The sequence below is a fragment of the Stegostoma tigrinum genome, chromosome 3, assembly GCF_030684315.1.
Source record: "Stegostoma tigrinum isolate sSteTig4 chromosome 3, sSteTig4.hap1, whole genome shotgun sequence".
NCBI classification, from domain to species: Eukaryota; Metazoa; Chordata; class Chondrichthyes; order Orectolobiformes; family Stegostomatidae; genus Stegostoma; species Stegostoma tigrinum.
The window spans coordinates 111,279,081-111,304,364 of NC_081356.1; the positions used below are offsets into that span (position 1 = coordinate 111,279,081).

The 25,284-nt window shown below is 39.3% G+C and overlaps 1 protein-coding gene across 1 annotated transcript in view; it reads right to left on the reverse strand.

Annotated features, from left to right (window-relative positions):
* Nucleotides 1-6,910: 6,910 nt before the first annotated feature.
* srek1 (splicing regulatory glutamine/lysine-rich protein 1) overlaps nucleotides 6,911-25,284 on the reverse strand; it is a 67,220-nt gene continuing 48,846 nt past the window's right edge. The window contains exons 9-12 of the mRNA XM_048525442.2: nucleotides 24,286-24,426; nucleotides 21,325-21,687; nucleotides 12,245-12,422; nucleotides 6,911-9,466 (exon numbers count right to left, since the gene is read on the reverse strand). Coding sequence (XP_048381399.2) covers nucleotides 9,173-9,466; nucleotides 12,245-12,422; nucleotides 21,325-21,687; nucleotides 24,286-24,426 — 976 coding nt within the window. The 3' untranslated portion in view covers nucleotides 6,911-9,172. The remainder of the gene's footprint in view (nucleotides 9,467-12,244; nucleotides 12,423-21,324; nucleotides 21,688-24,285; nucleotides 24,427-25,284) is intronic.

Consider the following 25,284-nt stretch of genomic DNA (forward strand, 5'->3'; position numbering starts at 1 on the left):
TAATTTATCCAGTGAAGATGACAGACTGATTTTGTTTTAATCCTGATTATTTAAGGAACATTCTTTGTTTCTGTGATAAATCAGTGGAAATCCCCAGTAACAGCATGAAGAAAGATTTAGAGGAGTATTAGAGAGTAGGGTTACCAAGCAGTCTTTCACAGACCTTTGAAAAAGGAGATAAACATTGACATGTATTAAAAAGGAAAATCACTGTGTGGTATTAATCTCTTTAGAATAAAACATTTTCTTTAAATGCCTGCCTACAAAGTGAAGCTTCTCTCAAGAAAACTAAAATCTGATTTCAATGTGTGAAGAACTGATGAAGGAAACCACGATATGTCATGAAATGAAGGTGCTTAGTAGTTCATTATGAAAAGGAAGATATTATCAAATTTATTTAAATATGGACTTTCCCTATAACCAGTTTTCAGAGCTGCAAGTTTGAATGTTCAAACTTTTATCTATGTTCCATATTTTCATCTATGAATAACAGTACAACTTTCTTACTCTGTAGACTAGGCAGAATTTGCTACTGAATTTCAACACCAGTGTAATTGTGGATAATCTTTTAATCCATGTCAATCATGAACAATGAACTGAATAAAGAGAAATATTTAATTTGATCAGTTCTGTGAAATAGGGGCAAAACTTCCTGGTTGGTATTAGCATAACCTGACATCTGCACAAAATTCAACAGATAACATTTATCTTGTATTGAATCTAGAATCAACAAACGAGCGTGAAATATCTTACTTGCTTGCTTATTGTCAGCAGTGCAAACATAGCGTCTGCACAGATGTAAAGATTTGACAAAGCTAATTTAAAAACCCTGAAAACTGAAGATGTATTTCTTCATCGTTTGCAGTTTTCTGTTCAAAATTTAATGGTTTGCACTGCGGTGGCCAACTCTGTGTAAAACATCATCTGATATGCCTCAGGAGTTCCACTCAAACACAGCAGTGTCTGCTGCAAGCGAAGACGATGGGCTGACAACTTGCGAGGTTAGCTGGGCCCTTTTCAACCAGCTAAGCTTTAAATAGCTGCTTGTCTCAACCAAAATAATTTTCTTCCTGTCAGCGAAATAACCTGTTCTAACGGTAAAGCTGTATTCTGTATTATTTTTAACTCACGGACAAAAACAAAACGTTTCAAATGTTATGATACAGATTTCCTAGAAGTATGCATTCCTGCAGGGATAACATATTCTCTGTATTGTGGGAATGAACCAATGTAGTCTAATATTTTGCATGGTCATACAAATCAAAGAACTTACCAAAGGAAAACAAAGTTTAACTGATGCATGGAGTTTTTTTTAAGAAGGAGGATGTAGCAAGTAAGGTAGATAAAAGGGGAAGGAGTAGAAGTTCAGGTATGGTCCATCTAAACTCCATTTGATATCACACAAAAGACAAGGGCTCATGGAAGAGGATTAGGAGGTAATAAAATAGCGTGGAGGATTTGTTCATGAGCAGCAAGAGAATTGTAGCCACAAATATGGTAAAAAGTGCACAATAAGATGGCAGATGTCGGTGCACTTTGATTATAGAAAAAACAAAGCAATTTTTTTAAAATTTAGGTGTAAAATTTAGAAATGCTTGTACAAGGAAGTCAGAAAGTTAGCATGGCAAGTAATTATGACAGTAAATATCAAATTACTATTTATTGCAAGAAGAATGGAACACAGGAAATAAAGGAAAGGAATAAAGAAAAACATACAGGTGGCACAGTGGCTAGCACGGTTGCCTCACAGTGCCAGGGATCCAGGTTTGAGTCTACCCTCGGGTGACTGTCTGTGTGGAGTTTGTACATTCTCTGTCCTTGGGTGCTCTGGTTTCCTTCTACGGTCCAGAGATGTGCAGATTAGGTTTTCTGTCCATGGTAAATGCAGAGTTATAGGGTAGGGGATGTCTGTGGGTGGGATGCTCTTCAGAGGGTCAGTACAGACATGATGGGCAGATTGGCCTGCTTCCACACTTAGGGATTCTATGAAATGACACCAAGTTACTTTGCCTCACAAAAGTTACGTACAATATATATACAGTTCTGACATAACCTCCCTGTTCTTGAATTCTATATGCCTTGGCTAACAAAGACAAGTATTTCGTGTTGCTTCTTACCATTTTATCTACCTGGCTCGCTACCTTAAAGGGCATGTGGACATGCACACCAATGTCCCTTTGATCCTTGGTGCTCCCCAGGATCATACTGTTCATCACATATCCCCTTACCTTCTTTTTCCTGCCCAAGTGCCTCACCTCAATTATCCAGACTGAATTCCATTTTCCACTGATCAAACCATCTGACCAGCCTGTTTAAATTCTCCAGCAATCCAAGGCTATCCACCTATTTAACACACCATCAATTTTTATACCATCTGTGAAATTACTGATCAATCCTCCTACGTTTAAATCCAAATCATTTATGAATATCATAGTCAAACTGGACCCCCAAAACCATTGGACACAGGCTTTCAGTCACAAGACACACTTTGACCATCACCCTCTGCTTCCTGCCACTCAGCCCACTCTGGATCTAATTGGTCAACTTTCCTTGGATCCTGCCGGGTCTTATGTTCACTATCAAACTTCCATGCAGGATCTTATCACAAGCCTTGCTGAAATCGGAGTAGACTATGTCAAATGCATTGCCCTCATCTGCACACCATGTCATCTAAAAATTTCTAAGCTGGTCAGACATGATCTCCCATAACAAAAACATGTTGACTGTTCTTGATTAATCCCTGCCTCTTCAAGTGCAGGTTAACTTGTCCTGCAGAATTGCTTCCAAAAGCTTCCCCACCACTGAGGTTAGACTGACTGGCTTGTAGTTTCCTGGTTTACCCATACCTCCCTTCTTGAATAACAGTATTACATAGGTGGCTGGAAGACAGCCTCTTTTCTGGCCAGAGGGGAACTGAAAGCTATTGCCAAACACCCTTGCTATTTCCCCACTTGCCTCACTCAAGAGCCTGGGATATACTTCATCCAGTCCTGGTGTTTTTTTTTTTAAATCTTGCCGGACCAGTCAGAACCCACTCTATATATGTTGATTTCTTTAAGTACATCACAGGTTTCTCTGAATTCTATACTCGCATTCATCTCTCTCACTAGTGAACACTGACACAAAGTATTCATTTAGAACCCTATCTACATCCTACAGTTCCATGTACAACTTACCACTATAACTTTCACTAATTATCCTTTTATTCTTAATGTAGTAGTAAAATAACAGTTAGTTTTTCCTGGACTTATTTTCTCAATTAGACTGTTTGGTTGTACTTTAGTTTTGAAATCTTTTATTCGGTCCTGCAGTGTAGGGTATCTTTAAGTAAGATCATAAACCTTGTAACTTGAGTTTAAGTCACATCTTACCGCAGGCTCTGTGTTTTAATCTTAAATTCCCTAAGTATCATGATGGCACAGAGTAATGCTTTCAAAGAAAAAGAAGTCAATTCATTATAATTCTTCTCTTTCAGCTATTAAGTATAGTTCAGGTTGGTTATCACAATTAACCTTAATGGATCTTCTCTTTGGTGTCTTAATATCATATCATCCTCATCTTTAATGAGACATTCAACTGGAGGCAGAATATATTCAATGGTTTTGATGACCTGTTAGCTAATACATGCCTCTTTATTGAATCAAGAGAATTCAGTGTTTAAATACCAGACACTGCAATTAATTTTTAGTATTATTTTCACTGATGCCCCACAAGGCAAAGGGAGAAGGCAGATGAAAGACTGTCAAGTAGTAGCCAATAAACATTATTTGAAATAAATTACAGTTTAACCTTTTATGCCTCTTCTATGTCTTTCAAACTGTATTACTTGACCTAATTGCAGGCATGCATTTATCCCCACTCTTTGTAAACTTCGACCAGGCTCTACTGCATGCATGCAATTCTGTAAATTATACTAATACTATTCTGCACTGTCCAGCTCATACATCTACATTTATCTCCCCTTCACCTTTGAGCGCCACAGCAAGGTAGGCAGGAGCAAATTACTGCAGATGCTGGAAAATGAATGAAAAACAAAAAATCCTGGAGATCATAGCGCGTCAGGCAGCTCAGCTCTGATGAAGAGTCATCTAGACTCAAAATGTTAGTTTGCTTTCTCTCCATGGATGATGCCTGGCCTGCCGTGATCTCCAGCATTTTTTGTTTTCAGTCTACAGCAACATAGCCCAATACCAAATGCAGTTTTTGGAAATCGGAGATAACTTTGGAGAAATGCATCAAGTCTGGCAGCATCTGTGCAGAGAGGAACAGAGTTAGTATTTTGAGTCCTATTTGACTCTTCTTTAGAACTCATTATCCTATTCTTTAGCAGCTATGCTTTAAACTTTACAGGTTCAATGCTTCTGGAACTCGTTTGTTAATCCTTTTGACATCTTTACATTTACTCCTTCCTTCAAAGCCATCGCTTAAAGTAAACCGGTTCACCGTTCCCCATATCATCCTTGTTGATGGTGTCCATTTTGTTTTCTTTTCATGCCTCGGGGTATTTTCATTAAACACACAATATAAATACAACTTAACACTTGCTAGTATTATTTTTCCAAATTTTATCTATTCCTTCTTCTAATTTACTTTTCAGTTTTCACCTAATCTCTTCTTATTTCTGCTTTATAAATATACATCTTGGAAAAACAAGCATTAATTAAGGGTAGTCAGCATGGCTTTGTAAGAGGAGAGATCAAGTCTAACAAATTTCTAGATGAGGCTAGGGCAGTTGCTGTTGTCTACAGGGACTTCAGTAAGGCTTTTGACAAGATCTTGCATGGCAGACTGGTTAAGAAATTAACAGCTCATGGTAATTTGCCAAATTAGATCCAAAAATGGCTCAGCAGCAGTAAACAGAGGGGTTGGCCAAAGGATGCTTTTGTGACTAGAAGTCTGTGTCCGGTAGCACTCTGCAGGTTTTCACGCTGGGTCTCACTGTTCATCAATGATCATGAATGTAGCACATCTGATCAGTAAGCTCGTATGAGACACAAAATCAGTGGCATAGTAAATAGCAAAAAGCAAAAAGGGAAGCCTTAAAATACAGGGCAGTATAATTGGTCTTTTCAGATGTGTTAAGTGATGCATCAGCGGTGGGGCTGGGGGGAGACTTAAAAAGCAAGGGAGTACACTTTGAGCAGTAGGTCTCAGGAAACATACAGGATCTGAGGGACTTTGGTGTAGATGCCCATAGATCCTTGAAGGTAGGTAGATCAGGTGGTTAAGAAGGCATATTATTTAAGACTATAATGAATAGAAACAAAAGTAGGGGCCATTTGGCCCCTCGACCCTGCCCAACCATTAAACAGGATCATGGCTGATCCAACATTCCTCGTCTACTCTTTGTGCCTTCGCCATAAACCTTGGTTCCTCTACTAATCAAGAATATCTCTCATCCTCAAATATATCCAAGGATTCTGCTCCCATTTCTGGTGCTTTTAATTGTGAGACAATGCCCTCTAGTCCTCAAGTCTCCTGTGAGGGGAAACATCCGGTCAGCATTTACTCCATGAAGCCCCTTAAGAATCCTGTATGTTTCAATGAGATCCCTTCTTCTAAACTACTTTGAGTACTGTGCCAAGCCAGTCAGTCTTCACTCAAGACAATTCCTCTATACAGAGATCATCCTAAGTCAGCCTTCTCTGAACTATCTCCAATGAAACAATATTTTTGCATAAATAAGAGGATTGAACCTGCTCATAGTACTCCAAGTATGGTTTTCACCAGTACAGTTGCAGTAAGACTTCCCTACATTAATATTCCAACTCCCAAAATTACAGCCAACATTCCCTTAAGCCTTCTGATTACCCAGTGCACCTTTGTGCCAGCTAATACCTCCAAGTCCCTGTGTGATGCATCTTTTCTGCAGCTTCTTTCCATTTAAATAACATTCTGTTCTTTTGTTCTCTCAACCTATTAATATCACTGTGAACTGTTTATATCCATCTCACAACCTGCCTTTTCACTTATTTTTGTGTCATCTGCAAACCTGGCCACGGTACATTCACTTTCTTACTCCAAGTCAAGTTATTCCATGGGATATTTGCCTTTATTACAAGGGACTGAAATCAAAACCAGAGCTTATGATGGAGCTCATTACGTTATTAGGCAACCGCTGGTGTTCTTTGTGCAATTCTGATTACCACACTATATGAAGGATAAGACTGCAATAGACAGAGTGCAGAAGAAATTCATCAGGATGGTGCCTGGACTGGAATGATTCAGCTGAGGGTGGGTATCTATTTTAAGTATACAAAGTTCTGAAGGGCATAGACAGGGTAAGTAGGAAAAACGTTTCCCTTAAAACTGTGCCCCCCCCACCACCGCCCGTTATTGATGCCTCTCATAAAGGGAAAGAGCAGATGGTTTAGAAGAAATTGGAAGAAACTATTTTTCACCCAGACGGTTGTGGGCATCTGGAACTAACTGCCTGAAAAGGGTGCTAGAGGTGGGACATTTAAGAAGTATTTAGATGAGCATTTGAAGCACCATAACAGACAAGGCTACAGGTCAAGCGCTGGAAAATGTGCTTCGAATTGACAGATGTTTGATGACTGGCATGGACACAATAGTCTGAAGGGCCTCTTTCCATACTGTAAAAACTTTTATGACTCTATAATCTTCTGCATTATTCAGAGATGACTATACAACCAACAGACTTAAATATATTGGCAGTTACCAAAAATTAATATTTCAATAAATAAAACATTAGCCAATATTGCTTTGTTTCCTTTGGTCATAGTCCCCATCATGCTTGAAGGATATTTCTAACAAACAGGACTCCAAAGACAATAATGACAATAGAAATTTAGCTAAGCTATGCTCTATTAGAAAAAACAATAGCTGATCAACTAGTTGTCTTATTAATAGTTTAACTATATTTATTATATAACAATTAAAAAGAAACAGATGTACTAAATAATCACATCAGCAATCTGCAACAATTTGTAAAATGGATATCACACAACTATCTTTAGTGCCACAAAGATGACTGATCACATTTTCTGAGGATACACTGTAATTAGCAACTAAGCAATTTGCATGTTTTGTACAATGGTTCTTCTTGTACTATAAACTTTTAATAGAAAATTGCACTTCACAGTTTAACACAACATAACAATAGCATCTTCGCAGACATTCAGAGCCTTACACATGCCAAATATTCCAAAATATAAGCAAATACCTTACTCTCTTCGCACAAGTATCTTTCCTAATGTAAGCAGTACATAATAAATGGAGCTTATTTAACATGAACTATTAGCAAAAGGAAACAGACATTATTCACTTTTATGTTATTAGATCAACCAAGAAATAACATATCATGTGGCATTCTGTAGAAGTGAGGAAAATATTAATTGGATTATGAATGGTAGTGTTAAGTGTGCTAACTTGTGTGTTGGTAAGTACAATATATCATGGTACAGTACTTGGGTGCCATTATAGGTCTTTATTTCAGAAAGGAGTTCAAATCCCCACTCTCTTTAGAAGGAATGCAGTTGTGTACGGAAAAAGTGTCAGATTCCTACTAAGTCAAATTAATCTATCAATATTTTAGAATAACTTATTACTCAAACCAGACAAATTATGGCTTCTAAGCAGATTTTGAGATACATATTATAGTATACTGGGCCATGAAATACAGTAATACAGCTTTATCATTCTTTCCTATTACACCAAAACAGTCAATTGCCACTGAAAATAACAGATTTAAAGAAAGAGATAATAACACTATTTTCAAAAAGTGTTGAAGTAACTATACTGCATTTAAACGTTCTTCACTATGTTACAGCACTTTCGCCTAAAAATGCAAATGGCAAGATAACATTTTCTTGTTATACACCATACCGGTTTCTTAAATGTAAGAAATTACTGCTTCTTTTGCTGATTCGATTTTCAACCCTCTCACTGTTCATACCACAGTATGGTTTAACCAACAGTCACTGTGCACTTTTATACAGCCAATCTTCATGCGTAAGCAATACAGTCAGCCCTTATCCTTATCATTTAATATTTATGTGCTCGATTAGTTGCAAGGATCACAGATAACACTTATAACCAGAAATTCTGGCTGCCTGATCCCTTTCTTGTCCCACAGAATTGCAGAACCTGTCATATCCTAACTGCCATTTCATTGCTAAAGCAACCCTGGCAAATCACTGAATGTGGAATCTTCTCGAATGCTACAGTTTGGTATCACTGGAAATGATGCATCCAATCACTAAAGTAATTGTAGGAGATCGAGTCACAGAACAGTGAGCCACCTCCTCACATGTCTCGTTTTCTTGGTATCTATGTTCACAAACTCATCAGAGTTTGTCAGTATGAGTCCAGTTCGTGATAGCTGCTAGACTGAATAATAATGAATAATGGCCATAGTTTGAAACTCTCAGGGCAAAAACAATTTATAGCAACAATTTGATTCACATCTTCCATAAACTAGATAATAAATTAGCAGTTCCAAATCTTAATCAAAGTGAATAAGCCAGTCTTATTAAATAATTAGAAAACCACCTGGATAAATTGAATACTGACACTATAATTTCAGTGTAAGTATTGGTACCACTGCAATGCTGTTACATATCAAATCATAAGACTCTCCCGATTGCTGACGCTCACAGAGAGCTTGATTTCATTTAATTGCCAAAGCTATAAAGTACAAATAGAAAAATTCACAGAGATTGGAATCATTAATTTTACTTCATGTGAAAAACAGACACTGTAATAAAATCTTGTTCCATCTAACTGTATTTTTCTATCTCAACTCTCAGTATCAATACATTTACAAATGGTTCAGTCTATAACTGCAAGGAGGGGATAAAAGATCCATATGAAAAAGATATATGACACTGTTCCCTCCCCTCATCAACATCAACAAAATAATGTCCGGACATCTTACGGGCTTAACAACATTCTGTGAAGGCAAACATGTGCATTGAGAGAGTTTAAGGAAAGTAGTACATATATTTACAAATCTTTTATGACAAAGGCACTGCTTTGTCATTTTCAGTCTGAGTGACATCACTTATCCACCCATTCTATGCTCACTGGTTCATGCAAACTCAAGTTAAGCTTTTCATTACAGATTTCTCACTTTAAAATGCTGAAGCATCATCCAGTTCTGAGAAACATCAAAGATAATGTCACACAGATATGTAATCAGGTCAAGCTGCTAAGGACATTCTACCTCAGCTGAAGAAGCAGGCTTGTTTTGCAAATCATTTATGTCTGTAGTTAGTGTTTCTTGTTTTTCTCCATTTTCTTCTTCAGCACTAACTACAGGTATATTCTCAGACTTCTCGGACTTAACTTCTTGTTCTTCATCTTCTGTGTTTTGGTGAATTGTGTTGTGGTCTCCATTTTCTTTAACAGTGGCCAAGATTTCACTGCTAGTTTCAGTGTTTTCTTTTTTGTCTTTGTTTGCATCATTAATATGCCCTTCTTCATTATTGCATTCTCCTTCCACCTGAAAAATATGAAATATCTGTTAAAACTCTTCACAAATATTGTGATTGATGGTAGTAATCTAAATATAGTATCACAACAAGTTCAAAAAGGTTGAAATGAGGCTAACTGGAGAGATCTTTACAAATCCATAATCAATACTGACGAAATGATTGCTCTTTGCCTTAGTAGTTCCTACTATAGGGCAGTAATTGTTAATACTTCGGAATTCGTAACCCAAATCAACATTACACAGCCATACATTAAAACCTCACCAAAGAAGTGACCAATGAAATAATGGATCAAGAATATGTGCAAGTTGACTTTAAACTCTACATCTCTATTTTTGGAAATCTATAGCCTCGCAGGCATGCTGTTCGTCAAAACCTGGCTTACAATTTGTGAAACCAATATTTTAAAAAAGTGTTTAAATGTAAGTCTGAACACTTTTTAAAAATATTGGTTTCACAAGTTGTAAGACAGGGTTTGACTAACAGCATGCCTGTGAGGCTGAACACTTGTGTTAATAATGGCAGACTCTTAACCCTACCTAGACCTCTTAATCCTAGACCCAAATTATATGATTCTATGATAGATGGACTGCTGTCAAGTGTCTACCAAAGACACTCAATGCCAGCTACTGAAAGGAACATGATAGTGTCCCAGAGATGTCAATATTTCAGCATTATTAAAAACAGTTTCGTTATACAGAAAGTTTACTAATAAAGCTATCTATTTCTGTCAAATTGAATTGGATTAAAAAAAACCATAGACCCCAGTGTGACAAAATAAATTAGATGATAACATCATAATCATGGGTTACTTTGCCTGCTGCTACTTTTAAATATCAGGTGTATTCAAAAGCTTCACAATACTTGAATTATACTTATGTCATGTGCTATATAAACTGAATAATTACAATAAAAGGAGGTTGTGGTAACATCACTGGACTTGTAATTCAGAACCCCTAATTAGACCCAGGCTAATGCTGTGATCACATGGTTCAAATCCCACCATGGAAGCTACTTAAATTCAACAAATGAGTGTGGCATTAAAAGCTAATCTAATAGTGACCATGAAAACAATGTCAAATGTTGTAAAAACCCATTTTGCTCACTTATGTCCTGCACGGGAGGAGACTGGATGACATTACCTGGTCTGGGCCATATGTGTCTTCAGACCTACAGTGAAGTAGCTGACTTCTAAATGCATTAGGTGTCCTGAATCACTGCATTATGGATCTACCAGAAATGGTACAGGACAGTGGTAAACAGTTGGGAAGACATTGCTTTGGAAACCTTTAACATAGGGGTAAAAACGGATTAGGCTATTCAGCCATTCAATATGATCGTGCCTGGCCATCCAACTCTGTACCCTGTTCCCACTCTCTCCCCAGATCCCTTCCGCCCCAAGGACTATATGTAACTCTTTCTAGAAAACAGTCAATGTTTTGGCCTTAAATAATTTCTGTGGCAGAGAAATTCAGAGGCACACCATACTCTGGGATAAGAAACTTTTCATCTAAACCGCCTACCCCATATCGTTAAACTGTTACTCACAGTCCTGATTTCCTCAGTTATTTGGACCAGCCTTTCTGCATAGTCCTGTTAGAATTTTATAGGTTTCTACGAGAACCCCACTCCATTTTCTTTCAGATTTAAGATTTCTAAGGCTAGCTCAGAAATTGGCATTTACAACGGCCTCTGGAATCTTCAACAAATAGGAGTGAGCACAACATTTAAAAGAATTAATGCAGGATGCCACTTTATGTCAAAGTTAGCTAATCAAAACATAGCCACATCATTCAAAGGTTGCAGGAAGAGCACCTCATATTTCGTTCAGGAACCCTGCAGCCCTATGGTATCGGTGTGGACTTCACAAGCTTCAAAATCTCCCCTCCCCCAACCGCATCCCAAAACCAGGCCAGCTTGTCCTCACATGCCTAACCTGTCCTTCCTCCCACCTCAAGCCTCAACCCCATCTCTTACCTACTCGCCTCATCCCACCCCCTTGACCTGTCCATCCTCTCCAGACTGACCTATCCCCTCCCTAACTCCCCACCTACACACACCTTTACTGGCTCCATCCCTGCCTCTTTGACCTGTCTGTCTCTTCTCCACCTATCTTCTCCTTTATCCATCTTCTAACAGTCTCCCCCTCTCTCCCTATTTATTTCAGAATCACCTTCCCCTCCCCCGTTTCTGAAGAAGGGTCTAGGCCCGAAATGTCAGCTTTCCTGCTCCTGTGATGCTGCTTGGCCTGTTGTGTTCATCCAGCTCTACACCTTGTTATCTCATAGCTACATCAGGAATGTCTTTCCCATTGGTGAAAAGTAACTCCATAATGCTAACAACTGGGTGTTCCTGTATCACTATTTTGCAAATCTGTCCTTCGTGAGTTAATAATAGAACACTAACGTCAATCAATTTACAACCATCAAATCAGATGGTTCTTACTACGGCACCTTAAGTCCCAACTTTTCTGGTTAGGAACAGAAATCTGACTCTGTCTCACAGATCAGTGATTCCAATTTGGGCAGCATTATATTTTCAGAGTATCTTAAAAGCAACAAACTAGATTTATAACCCCCTGTATACAAAATCAAGTAAAGGGATTCCACTTTGCTTTGGACTTGTTCTATTTATCTTTACTGAGTTTAGGAAACCTGTTTCTCATTACTGAATAGGGTTTTTGATGTACACCTACAATGTGTTGCCTGAACCGTTTTTCAGCTGCACTGAAAATAAGATGTAATTTATGGTACAGTTTTAAATTCTGAAATTCCTTTATAAAATACCACCTTGATATCAGTTTTGTCCAGCTTGATTTTGCCTTCTTTCTCCTTATCTTTCTTCTTCTTAGAGGTAGAATGATCTCGTTTATTCTTATCCTGACTCTGGCCACTTGAATTTTCTCTGTTCTCAACTCTATCTTTGCTGTGCCCTCTGTCTTTGTCTTTTCTTTTCTCTTTCTTATTTCTGATCAAAAAAGAAACAAACAATTTTAATTACAACCTTTACTCAAACAGTGTTAAAACAAGTGAACTGTTAGTATATAATTTACAACAACTGCATTAATAATCGATTGAGCTGGGTAACTGGAACTTGCACGATGAAGAGGACCAAGGAACGAGGGATATAAAGGCTAGATAAGAGCAAGAAAATGAAAGAGAGAAAGGAAATCATCCTGAAGCAATGTAAAATCAATGTAGCACATCTGAGAGGACTCACTGTTGCCACGTATGAAATACCAGTTGGTACATAACAACCTCCCACAGAACAAAATGTGATAAATGGTCAGATAATCTGTTTTGCTGGTGTTAGCTGAAGGATAAACATTGGCTCATGTATCGAAAAGAACTCTACTACTTTTTTCCAAATTAAGTGGTTTTGCAATATGGTTGTGAAGGAATTCTATACAGTCAATGAGATTGCTTCTCATTCTTGCAAATTTTAGGGAATATCTGCATATTTTATCCAATTACTCTTTGTAAAACAATCCCATTTTTCCAGGAAACAGTCTATTCAGCCTCTGTTGCACCGTGCCCAAGGTAAGTATATACTGCACACTATGAAACCAAACTTATACTCTAAGACCTGGCCTCATTGCCCTAAGTGCAATAAAACTTCATTCCTAGAATCAGAGTCGTACAGCATGGAGCATAAGGGGCTGAGGGATGGCCTTGTAGTGGTTATTATAAAATCACGAGGGGCATAGATAAAGTGAAGAACCAAGGTCTTTTCCTTAGGTGGGGAAGTTCATAGCATACATTTAAGATGAGAGGGCAAAGATTTAAAAGGGATCCAAGGGGCAACTTATTCACATACAGGACGGTCTTCTACCATCAAGCCAATTCTGCATGCAAATGGCTAGCTCTCCTGGAATCCCATGTGATCTAACCTTACTAACCATTCTGCCATGTGGAACCTTGTTGAAGGTCTTGGAAAAGTCCATGTAGAAAACAGCTTTGCCTTCATCTATTTTCTTGCTCACCTCTTCAAATACTCAATCAAGTTTGAGACACAATTTCCCACACATAAGAGCATGATGAGGATCCCTAATCAGTCCTTGCTTTTCCAAATGCATGGAGATCCTGTCTCTCAGAATCCTCTTCAACAATGTACCCACTACTGACATCAGGCTCACCAGTCTGTAGTTCCCTGGCTTCTCCTTGCAGCCCTTAAATAACAGCATAACATTAGTCACCATCCAGTCTTCCAGCATGTCATCTGTGGCTGTCGACGATACTAATATCTAATACTAATATATAAATGTGAGGGGCCCTGCAATTTCTTCCCTAACTTTCCATAATGACCTCGTATACACTTGTTCAGGTCTTGATTTATCTACCTTTATGCATGCTAAGGCATCCAGCACCTCCTCTTCTGTAATTTGGACTCTTTTCAAGACATTGCTATTTATTTCCCTAGCTTCCTTGCCTTTCTCCACAGTAAAAACTGACGTGAAATATGTGTTTAGGACCTAACCCATCTCCTGTAGTTCTACACATAGACAGCCTTGTTCATTTTTAATGGAACCTAATGTCTGCATAGTTACTCTTTTGCCTTAATATATCTGTAGAATCCCTTTGGATTCTCTTTAACCTTATCTGCCAAAGTTTATTCATGTCTCCTTTTAGCTCTCCTGATTTCCCTCTTAAATGTACTCCTACATACCTATGTTCAAGAGATTCACTTGACCCCAGGTGTCTATATCTGACACATACCTCCTTTTTCTTGACCGGAATGTCAATACCTCTCGTCATCTTGTGTTGCTAAAGCTTTGCCCTTCACACTAACAGGAACACGCAGTCTCTGAACCCTCATCATCTCATTTTAGAAAGTTCTCCACTTGCCAGATGTGTCTTTACCTATGAAACAACTCCAATCAACTCTCCTGTCTAATACCATCAGAACTGGCCTTGCCCTAATTTAGAAGTTTAGCTTGTGAATCAGGCCTATCCTTTTCCATTACTATTTAAAAAAAAAAACTGACAGAATTATGGCCACTGGTCCCAACGTGCTTTCCCACTAACACTTCATTCACTTGCCCTACCTTTTTCCCCAAGAGGAGGTTGAGTTTTGCTCCTTCACTAGTAGGGCGATCTACATATTGACTGAGAAACTTTCTTAAAAATGCTTAACAAATTCCTCACATTTAAGCCATTAACACGATGGCAGTCCCAATTTATGTTTGTAAACTCAAAATCCTCTATAATAACTTGCTTATAATTCTTACAGCTATCTTCCCATCTCTTTCCTATAGCCTCTGTACTCTGGAACATTCAGTTGCCAGTCCTGTCCCTCCCTCAACCATGTCTCCGACATCCCAATTCTGTCAATAAAGCGTAACAAGACCATTTGTCTTCCTAACTGCTTACTGTACCTAAGTTAATTTTATGCTATTTTACAAGTGAGGTATCGTTGAATATCAACATTTTCCAGTTTCCCACTAAAAGATGATCAGCTTTTCTATTTGTCCTTCCACTTTAGAGAGGTTTATCTTATGAAGATGGAAGTTTAGTTCGATAGTCTGGAATTTATAAGAATGACAGAAGATCTAATTGAGGTATATGAATGCAAAAGGGGATTGATAAAAATATAGAAAGGATATTTCATGCGGCGCAATCTAAAACAAAAAAAAAATCACAGCTTGAGGATATGAGGTTAACAAGATTTGAAACAGTACAGAGGAGAAATTACTTTTCTCAAAGGTTTGCAAATCTGTGGAATTCACTTCCCTAGAGTATGCTGGCACATTGAGTAAGTTTAAGGCGGAGACAGACTGATTTTTGATTAGTTAAGAGACTATTGACAGCAGGCTGGAAAGCAGAGTTGAGGTCGACATGAGATCAGCCATGAGTGTATTAAATGGTGGTGTAGGCTTAAAGAGCCTGGCTCGAGCTCAGCTGGATCAGCAGTAGCTGAAGCAGAGTGGAGGAACCTGGGGTGAATGGCAGCAGCAGGAATGAACCTGATAAAGCCTAAGAAGTGGGGCCTGCGTTGGACTCTGACATGTGGGAGTCGAAAGAGAAGAATGGCAAGATTCAGGAACCTGAGATGACAAGAGATATTGAAAGTTTAGTCAAAAAAAATGAAGCACATAAAAGTTTCGGAAACTGAAGTCAGACAAGGTCTTTGAATATAAACGGTGCAGAGAAGAGCTTAAACAAGGAATTAGGAAGGTAGAAAGCAGCCATAAAATATTCTTGGAAAGTAGGATTAAGGAGAATCCTGAGGCAATTTTTTAAATGTACATTAGGTAGCTAGGAAAGGCCAGGTCCACTCGAAGTGAAAGGAGGGAATTTTGACTGCTTCACATTATTATTCACTAAGGAGAAAGTGGTGGATTATGGTAAGATTAGGGTGAGGTATGCTGATACTCCAGGGCATGTCAATATTAAAGGAGGTGGTGCTATTGGGTGTCTTCAAAAATGTTAAGGCAGGTCAAGTCCTAAGGGCCTAATGAGATATATACCAGGATACTAAAAGAGGTAAGGGAGGAGATTGCTGGGACCTTAACAAAGACTTTTGCATTCTCTTTAGGCGAAGGCAAGGTCCCAAAATAGCTAATGTTGATCTTTAGTTTCAGGGCAATGGGGATATAATCCATTATGGGCCAATGACCTTAGTTCAGTGGTAGGAAAATTATTGGAGAAGATTCTTAGTGATAGCACTTACTTGCATTTGGAAAAGAATTGCGATATTAGGGAGAGTCAGCATGGCTTTATCAGCCGGAAGTCTCCTCTTAGAAATGTGACTGCATTTTGAGGAATTGAGGATGATTGATGAGGGTAAGGCAGTGGATATGGTCTACACTGACCTCGTCAAATGCCTTAGTAAAGCTCCTCATGATAGGCTGGTCCAGGAGATTACATCACATGAGACTCACAATGAATTTGCACGTTGGATCCGAAATTGTTTGGCTACACAAGACAGAGGGTAGTTGCAGAAGAGTGTTTTTCTGGCTGGAGGTCAGTGGTGGGACACTAGTGGTGTTCCACAAGGATCAGTGCTGGGACCTCTGAACATATTATGACTTGGATGAAATACAAGTCGTCTGCCGTGCAGATGACATGAAATTGTGTCGGGTTGTGGATAGTGAAGAAGCTTGTCAAAGGATACAAGTGGCTACAGATCAGTTGAAAAGTGGGTAGAGAAATGACTGAAGTATGAGGTGATGCATTTTGGGAGGTCAAATGCAAGAGGAAAGCATGCAGCAAATGGTATGACCCTTAGACGCATTGATATACAGAGGGATCTGTGATATAAGTTCTTAGCTCCCTGAAAGTGGCAGCATAAGTGAAAAGATGTATGTCACACTTTTGGCACTAATTATACAAGTTGGTAAATCCTGATGCAGCTGTATAAAACTTTGGTTTGGACACATTTGAAGTGCTGTGTGCAGTTCTGATCACCACACTATAGAAACAATGTGGAAGCCTTGAAGGCACAACAGGTTTGCCAGGATTGGACAGTATTAGCAATAAAGGAGTGGATGGACAAACATGGATCATTCTTGCTAGAATGTCAGAGGCTGAGGAGTGACCTGTTAGACAAATATAAAATTATGACATGCATGGATACGGTGGATAGTCAGAGTATTTTTCCCAGGGTGTAAATGTCAAATACAAGGGGTTCTAGGTTTAAGGTGACAGAGGAGACGTTTAATGGATGTGCGTGAGCAAAGTTTTGTTTTTAGACAGAAGGTGGTATGTGCTGAGAATGCACTGCCAGGGGAGGTGGGGTAAAAGCAGAAATGATAGCAACATTTAAGAGAAGCTTATACGGACAGATGAACAGGCAGGGACAAGGGAAATACGGACCATGTGTAGATAGATAAGATTTGTTTAGAGAGACATCATGGTCGGTACAGTCATGATGAGCCAAAGAACCTGTTTCAGTGCTGTTCTGTTCTACTTTCAAGGGTTGAATTGCTTACACCCGCTCTACTTCTCATGTTCACTCACTTATTTGTAACTCTCTGCAACATATTTTGCATCCTCCTAACAGCTTCTTTTACCAAGCAAATTTTCCTTGCCACCAAACTTCAATAGGCTATATTTGGTCCCCTCATTTATATTACTGATACAGTGCTATCACCATTAAGACTGTTTCTAAATGGTTTTGTTCGAGGTAAACAGAACTTACTGAAATTTTTACTTGTTTAGTGGTTACGGGATTGAATGGTGTGAAGATACACTGAATTCAACATGGCAACAGATCCATGTGACAAGATCCCAGGTCACAAGTTTTCACCTGACCTTAAGAAAGAGTTAACATATTGACAGAAAATGAGGAAGCAGCCGATTCTGATGCTGGGGACTTGCAGATTTACACCGTCAATAAGACCAGTGGAGGTAGGCACATCATATGGTATGGGTTAATCACCAAACAAACAGCTGGTGAAGGTGGAATTCACGCAAGAAAGAAGGAATGTGAAATGTTAGTGGGTAGAACCACCAATCAAAAACCTTGCCACAAGGAGACAATTCAACTTTAAGACTACATCGATGGAGAGTGCAGGATAATGGAGAAACACAGGGATTTCATTTTTTACTAGGTGGGGTTGGGACAATGGCGTAGACCTATTTTGTAATATACTGTAATAGGTTCCCACTAAAGAATGCTTCCATGACGTTGATCTTACTTTGTTGGCTACAGTAAATGTCTTGAAACATGAAATTTCATAACATGATTCTTTGAGGTGGTCACTGGGGAAAGAACTTATCAAAGTCCTCACCTAAATGGGGATCATAAAAAATCGTTTGTAAAAAGCTTAATCACAACCATTGATCATTGGAGAATACACAGCCTACAAAACATTACCCATTAATTCCTAACTTGTGGTCCTTTAGCCAATTGGAAATCCACATGAATATATTACCTCAAGAGGGCTAAGTGTATGCTTTGCTAACATCTTAAGGCAGTTCTGCTAAATCAAATTAGGAGCTAAATTTAACGGTACTCACTAATTCCCCTTGCAACCTTCTTTGTATAAAAAAATTCATGCTCAGTTTAGTTGTCTTTAGGGAGAAGAATATCAACTGGTAAATGCTGAAGTTTAAGTTGCCATTGTCCCAGAGGACCAAATGCAGATGTCACCCTAGACGGAGATGATATAGAACCCTACAGTGTGGAAGCAACCCATCAAGTCTGCACCGATCCTCCAAGGAGCACACCACCCAGACCCACCCCTCAACTCACCCCTGTAACTTGGTATTTCCCATGGTTAATCCACCTAGCCTGCAGAGCCTGGACACGTTGGGCGATTTAGCATGGCCAATTCACCTAAGCTGCACATCTTTGGGAGGAAACTGGAGCACCCGGAGGAAACCAATGCAGATTCAGGGAGAATGTGCAAAGTCCACACAGTTGTCCAAGGCCAGAATCAAATCTGGGTTCCTGGTGTTGAGAGACAGCAGTGCTAACCACTGAGCCATTGTGCTGTCTCTAGTGGTAGGGAGTTTAATCAGAGTCACCACACCTAAGGCATGGGTTGGGGGGAAAAGACAGGTTATGCTGACTTCAGCTGGTACACGAAAGTGAGCCCAAGCATTATAGTGCATCACAAGCCAGCCACTTAACGAACTGAGTTAAGCAGCTCCCCAACTGTGTTTGCTTAAACCCAACAGATTCCATTTATCACAGTAATCCATGTTCGACAGTGATTCTAAAATGATGTATATGAAAAAAAATTATGTGCCGAACACTTACAATAACAATATCATTTTGTAGCAAAGAATGCTTTCATAGGTTTTCGTTTGCACAATAATAGCACGCTTGCAACCTCAACAACGCTGATGGGAAATGATGAGCAAAATAGGTTTCAGAACACAAGGAGAACAAAACAGCAGTCAGATCACCACATGCTACTTCAAAAATGGTGGCAGGAAAAGTCATTCATGGTCTTAAGATAATCAGGCTTAGAAGTGATTGCACCACACTGTATGACAAAATCTTTGTAGCAGCATTATGAAACAAAATGTTATCTCCATTGTACAAATACTCCATTTAAACAAAAACACATTTAAGTCAGGCAGTCACTCTACGCTACAAGAGGACAGAATAATAAATGACAAACATTTTATGTGTTGGTCTATGGTCTAATGACAGCTACATTTTAGAGTCAACAGTCCAGCCTAAATGGCGGAAACAAAATGGTGGCTTGGCACTATTTGTAGTTTGCTGACTTAATTTCCAGGTTTTAGTAGCTGCAAAGTCTAATTCTAAAGCTGTCAGCAAAAGCTAAAACTACAGTAGATCGACGGCCTGAAGTGGCTGAGCTCAGTTATTGGGGAAACCAAGCGGAGGCTTGGGGACCGCTTTGCAGAACACCTCCGCTCAGTTCGCAACAAACAACTGCACCTCCCAGTCGCAAACCATTTCCACTCCCCCTCCCATTCTCTTGATGACATGTCCATCATGGGCCTCCTGCACTGCCACAATGATGCCACCCGAAGGTTGCAGGAACAGCAACTCATATTCCGCCTGGGAACCCTGCAGCCATATGGTATCAATGTGGACTTCACCAGTTTCAAAATCTCCCCTTCCCCCACTGCATCCCTAAACCAGCCCAGTTCATCCCCTCCCCCCACTGCACCACACAACCAGCCCAGCTCTTCCCCCCCACCCACTGCATCCCAAAACCAGTCCAACCTGTCTCTGCCTCCCTAACCGGTTCTTCCTCTCACCCATCCCTTCCTCCCACCCCAAGCCGCACCCCCAGCTACCTACTAACCTCATCCCACCTCCTTGACCTGTCCGTCTTCCCTGGACTGACCTATCCCCTCCCTACCTCCCCACCCACACCTTCTCCACCTATCTTCTTTACTCTCCATCTTCGGTCCGCCTCCCCCTCTCTCCCTATTTATTCCAGTTCCCTCCCCCCATCCCCCTCTCTGATGAAGGGTCTAGGCCCGAAACGTCAGCTTTTGTGCTCCTGAGATGCTGCTTGGCCTGCTGTGTTCATCCAGCCTCACATTTTATTATTTCAGTTAGTGTTAACTTTTTTTTGGAAGGTTCTGCTCCAACCAGCTACCATGTTATTACCAGTAGCAGTTGGGTAGGAGTCAGTAGCATGTATTGTCAATGTCAGTCAGCCGGTGAACTGAACCAGACTGAAGCTGCCACGCATCCTCATCAAACTAAGCACAAAGAACAGTCTGGCAATATATTACATATTGCAAGCCAGGCGTCCCAAAGAATTTGATTGAAGTGGGAAGAAGAAAAGACAAAGGCAAAGCAATAACTGGAGAACAATTAAGCAGACGAATGAATAGGTATGATCGGTGCATTGGGGACACAAAAGTACAGGCCACACGAAGAACAGGAATAAGTTCATAGGACAGGATTATGACAGTTCACAGCTTAAGTATGCAGCTTAAGCCTAATCATTATTAAAGAAACATGTACTACAATGCCAAAAGATGTAGCAGCAGAAGTAGAACATTCATCCCATTGGGTTTGTTCCATTATGCAATGAGATCATGTCTGATTGTACAATCCTCAACTTCACTGTCCCGCCCTTTTCCCCATAACCCTTGTTTCCCTTACTGATTAAAAACGTTTATCTCAGCCCTGAATAAACTTAACGACCCAGAATCTACAGCCCTCTCTGGTAAAGAATTAATCAAATTCAGTACCCTCCAAGAAAAGAAATTCCTCATCTCTGACTTAGAAGGGTGACCTCTTATTCTACAATTTATGTCCTCAGGTCCTAGACTCTGCCAACATTTTCACATCTAACCTGTTAAGTCCCCCTGAGAATCTTCTACGTTTCCATGGATTTGTCCCTCATTTATAGCATTTATACTAGTTATACTATGTTAAAAACAAACTATTTTGCTCATGTTACATATTAGAATGTGTGTAAAGTCACCTTTTTGGAGATGGAGATTTGGACAACTTTCTCTTTGGTGTCCTAGGTCGCCTTCGTGGTGATCTTGATCTCCTTCGTGGTGATCTGGACCTTCTCCTCGGCGACCTGGACCTTCTCCTTGGTGAGCGGGACCGCCTCCTCGGCGTACGGGACCGCCTCCTCGGCGTACGGGACCGCCTCCTCGGCGACCGGGACCGTCTCCTCGGCGACCGGGACCGCCTCCTCGGCGACCGGGACCGCCTCCTCGGCGACCGGGACCGCCTCCTCGGCGACCGGGACCGCCTCCTCGGCGACCGGGACCGCCTCCTTGGAGATTTAGATCTTTTTCTTGATAAACTCCTGCTTTTTTTGCGATATTTTTCTCTGTAAACATAATTTATATAATTTTGCAACACATGCATAACGAGGGACAATAAACAATCCTAATGGCAGCATCACCTGGGGCAGAAAGATATGAAAGACTTGACTGCATGCAGTTAGCTGAAATTCCAGTGCATCACTTAAGTACCACCACAATTTTAGAGGTGTGGTCCTTTAAGTTAGTCATCTACCAGTTAAATATTTGACAGCACCATCTGAAGAAAACAAAGGATTTCTTCCTTACGCAACTCTACCAAAAACAAAATAACTAATCAATCACCCAGGTGCAGTAAAATATTAAAAACAGCACTAATTGGCCAATGCAGTGTTTTACAATAATGATTGTAATGAATGATGTATTCAGAACTGAATGAACAGAAGCAAAAACTGGTGATGTTAAAGAGATGGAAGTAGGCCAGGTACTTAGGTAATGTAGATTATACTTCTAGCTCATTGAGGTCCAGCAAAAATTTAACAGAAAGCCAGTAATCAGCTGAACAAGTGCACGCACTGCACACTTTGGCTAACGTTTCAAATTTCAGAACTGACCAAATTTTTAAACCATCAACTGCTTTCTGTCTCTTTCGCTTCAGTTTTCTCAAACCTAGCTAGAATATTCAAACTTTCCACAATTGCCATAGCAGATTTTCTGTGGTCTACAAATAGTTATGTCAGTTTACGCTCTCTCATAGGTGGACCTTTTGAAGTGTACTGCAGTACTATTAGTAATCTAGTTGAATGTTGGTTTTAAAAAAAACACTTCCCCATGAGTCATGTGTGAACTTATGCAATAATACTCTCAAGACCAAGTTTAGATTTGAAAATCCAAACAGCGGCACGTGTACCTGATCAATGAATAATCCTGAGAACAAAAACAATTAATTTTGATTGGTATATGAGTTCTTAGGGAGTGGAGTGGCTAGAATTGGTTAAATAAAAACCAAAAGAACTGGATGCTGTAAATCAGGAACAAAAACAAAGCTGCTGGAAAAACTCAGCAGGTCCGGCAGTATCTGTGAAGGAAAAAGCAGTTCTGAGGAAGGGTCACCAGACCCGAAATGTTAACTCTTTTTTCCTTCACAGATGCTGCCAGACCTGCTGAGCTTTTCCAGCAACATTATTTTTGTGGCTAGAATTGGTTCTTCTTTTATTTCAGAGAGTAACAAAGTTGATGCTTTGAGTTCACTATGACTTCTTCAGAATCGAGATGGTAAGTAACCTGCTAGAGAACTTGCAGGTGGCAGTGTTTCCATGTGCCTCATGCTCTTGTTCTTCTTGGTGGTCGACACTGCAAGTTTGGAAAGTGCTGTCAAAGAGGTTTGGTGAATTACTGCAGTGCATCTCACAACCAATACAGACTTCCACCACTTTGTGCTGACGGCAGAATGAATGTTTATTTAAGGCAATAGGTAAGAGTGCTAATTAAATTGGCTATGTCCTGGATAATGATGAGCTTCATTTCCTGCCACCTTCATAAATTTATACACCATCATTGCAAAGTTTCCTTTTTTTTCCCAAAATTGTTTCATGTGATGATTGCCAGAAGTGCCAATATTTGCTGCTCGTTGTTCATTTGGCTCGTAGCAAGCCACCTTCTTGAACTGTTACAGTCCATTTCTATCCCTACACCCCTTTTAAAATGTTCTATTTAGCTAATATAGCATTCCTCATTCTTCCGATCAAAATATGTCACTTTGTAATTGTCTGCATTAAATTTCATTTGTTATGTGCCTGCCCATTTATTAACTCAAGATCCCCTGAACAGTTACTCTGGTCCTCAACATTTAGTATAAGTTTGTATCAAGTACAAACTTTAAAATTATTTCCTGGCACCCAAATGCAGACATCTGTAATCTCCAAAAAGAGCAGCAGTCTTAATTTAAAACACTGGAGGAAACTGTACCATACCTTGTTTCAGCTGGAAGGCAAGCATTCATCACTGCTCATTGATTTCTGTCCCTTGCCAGATTGAGTATTGATGCAGCAGTTGCTACTTTAATGCCAATTCAATTATATGGTGCTTTATCAAATGAAAATTCATGTACACAATCACATGATCATCAACAATCCTATTTGTTATTTCCCAAAATAAAATCAAGTCAGTAGTTGAAAACAATTTGCCCCTAATAAATCCAAGGTTACTTCTATCTATTAATCCATACTTTTCCAAGTGTCAATTAAATCTGTACTGATTATATAACCTAAAGAAGTCTTCCTTATCCCCTCTTTTTACAAATGCATTCCTTCTTGCATCATCTTATTATCTACAAAGAAATAGATGATTATGGCAAGAGCCCGTGCAATTTCTACATTTACTTTGCAAACTCAGATGCATCCTAGCTTGAACAGATGACTTTTCTATTTTTAAAACCGTCATCCTTAAAATACCTCATCATCATCCCACTCAACAACTACATTGTATGTGAAAAATGACGTGATCACTTTGGTTGAAGTTTTAACAAACCTTTTCCATGGAAATTCAGTTCTTTTGTTTTGTAAAATATCATTAGGTTATCAAATTGAAGACAACCCTAAATATAAATGAACACATATATGATTTTGTGAGCTCAAGTAGATGCCTTAGTTTATCTGGGAGCCTACCTGCTTGAACTCCTGGATTTCCTAGATGAGCTATTTCTTCCTGGTGGAGTGCTAGACTTCTTTTCTTTCTTCTTCTCAGAATCCCCATCTCCATCTTTGCTTTCTTCTTTCCCTTTGCTGTCACTTTCTGTTGTCTTTTCTCTAATAGTGAACAAGTAATTTGTAACTCTCAGAAACAAACATACATTTTGAGCAAGACCCATTTTGTATGTGCATTTACTCTAAAGATACATATTCTGAAGTACTTTACTGCGGGTCAGAACTTCATTTTCATATCATGTTAATTTTTGCTGAAATATTTAACCTCCTGTCTCACAAGTTTTACAAAGATACAATAACATTTCGTATTAATCTATCTTGTTTTTGCAGGTGTCAAATTACTGTGGCAGCTTATCATACAATATAATAATACAGTATATGTGCTTATAGAGTCCTTCATTAGGTTGTTTAAACATCTCCAAGTATTTCACCAATTAATTAATTCTACAATGCAGTGATATAAACAAGGAAGCTAAATTTCATTTTGAGAGCTACAAAATACCCAAGAAAATCACAAAGCCTTTCTAATATAGAAATTAGATGAATTTCTATTCGCCTACCATAGTAATAGGCTGGTAAGTCTAGGCTACGACAAAGTTCTATAATGCTTTACTTCCAACTAGTATTGTACATATTCTATTCCAGTTACTGAGGGACAAAAGTTAGTCCTTGAATCATAGAAGAAATGCATAGAAAGCAGCAATCTGATGTCGTAACTTCGTGGATAGAAAAATTTAAACTCTTCAGTTGAGAAAGAAAGCAAGTTAGAGATGAGCTTGTAAATCAGTAAAAGAGAGAGGGAAATGAAAAGATTAACCTGAAAATTAATTTGATATGCCTTTTAAAATTGGAACACAAAGGGGTTTAGGTACAAATTAGCAAAATGCAACTGCAGGGCTAAAGCAGCGAGCATCTGTGGTAGTAAAAGTTTGGAATCACCATGGTGCGCTGAGATGGAGA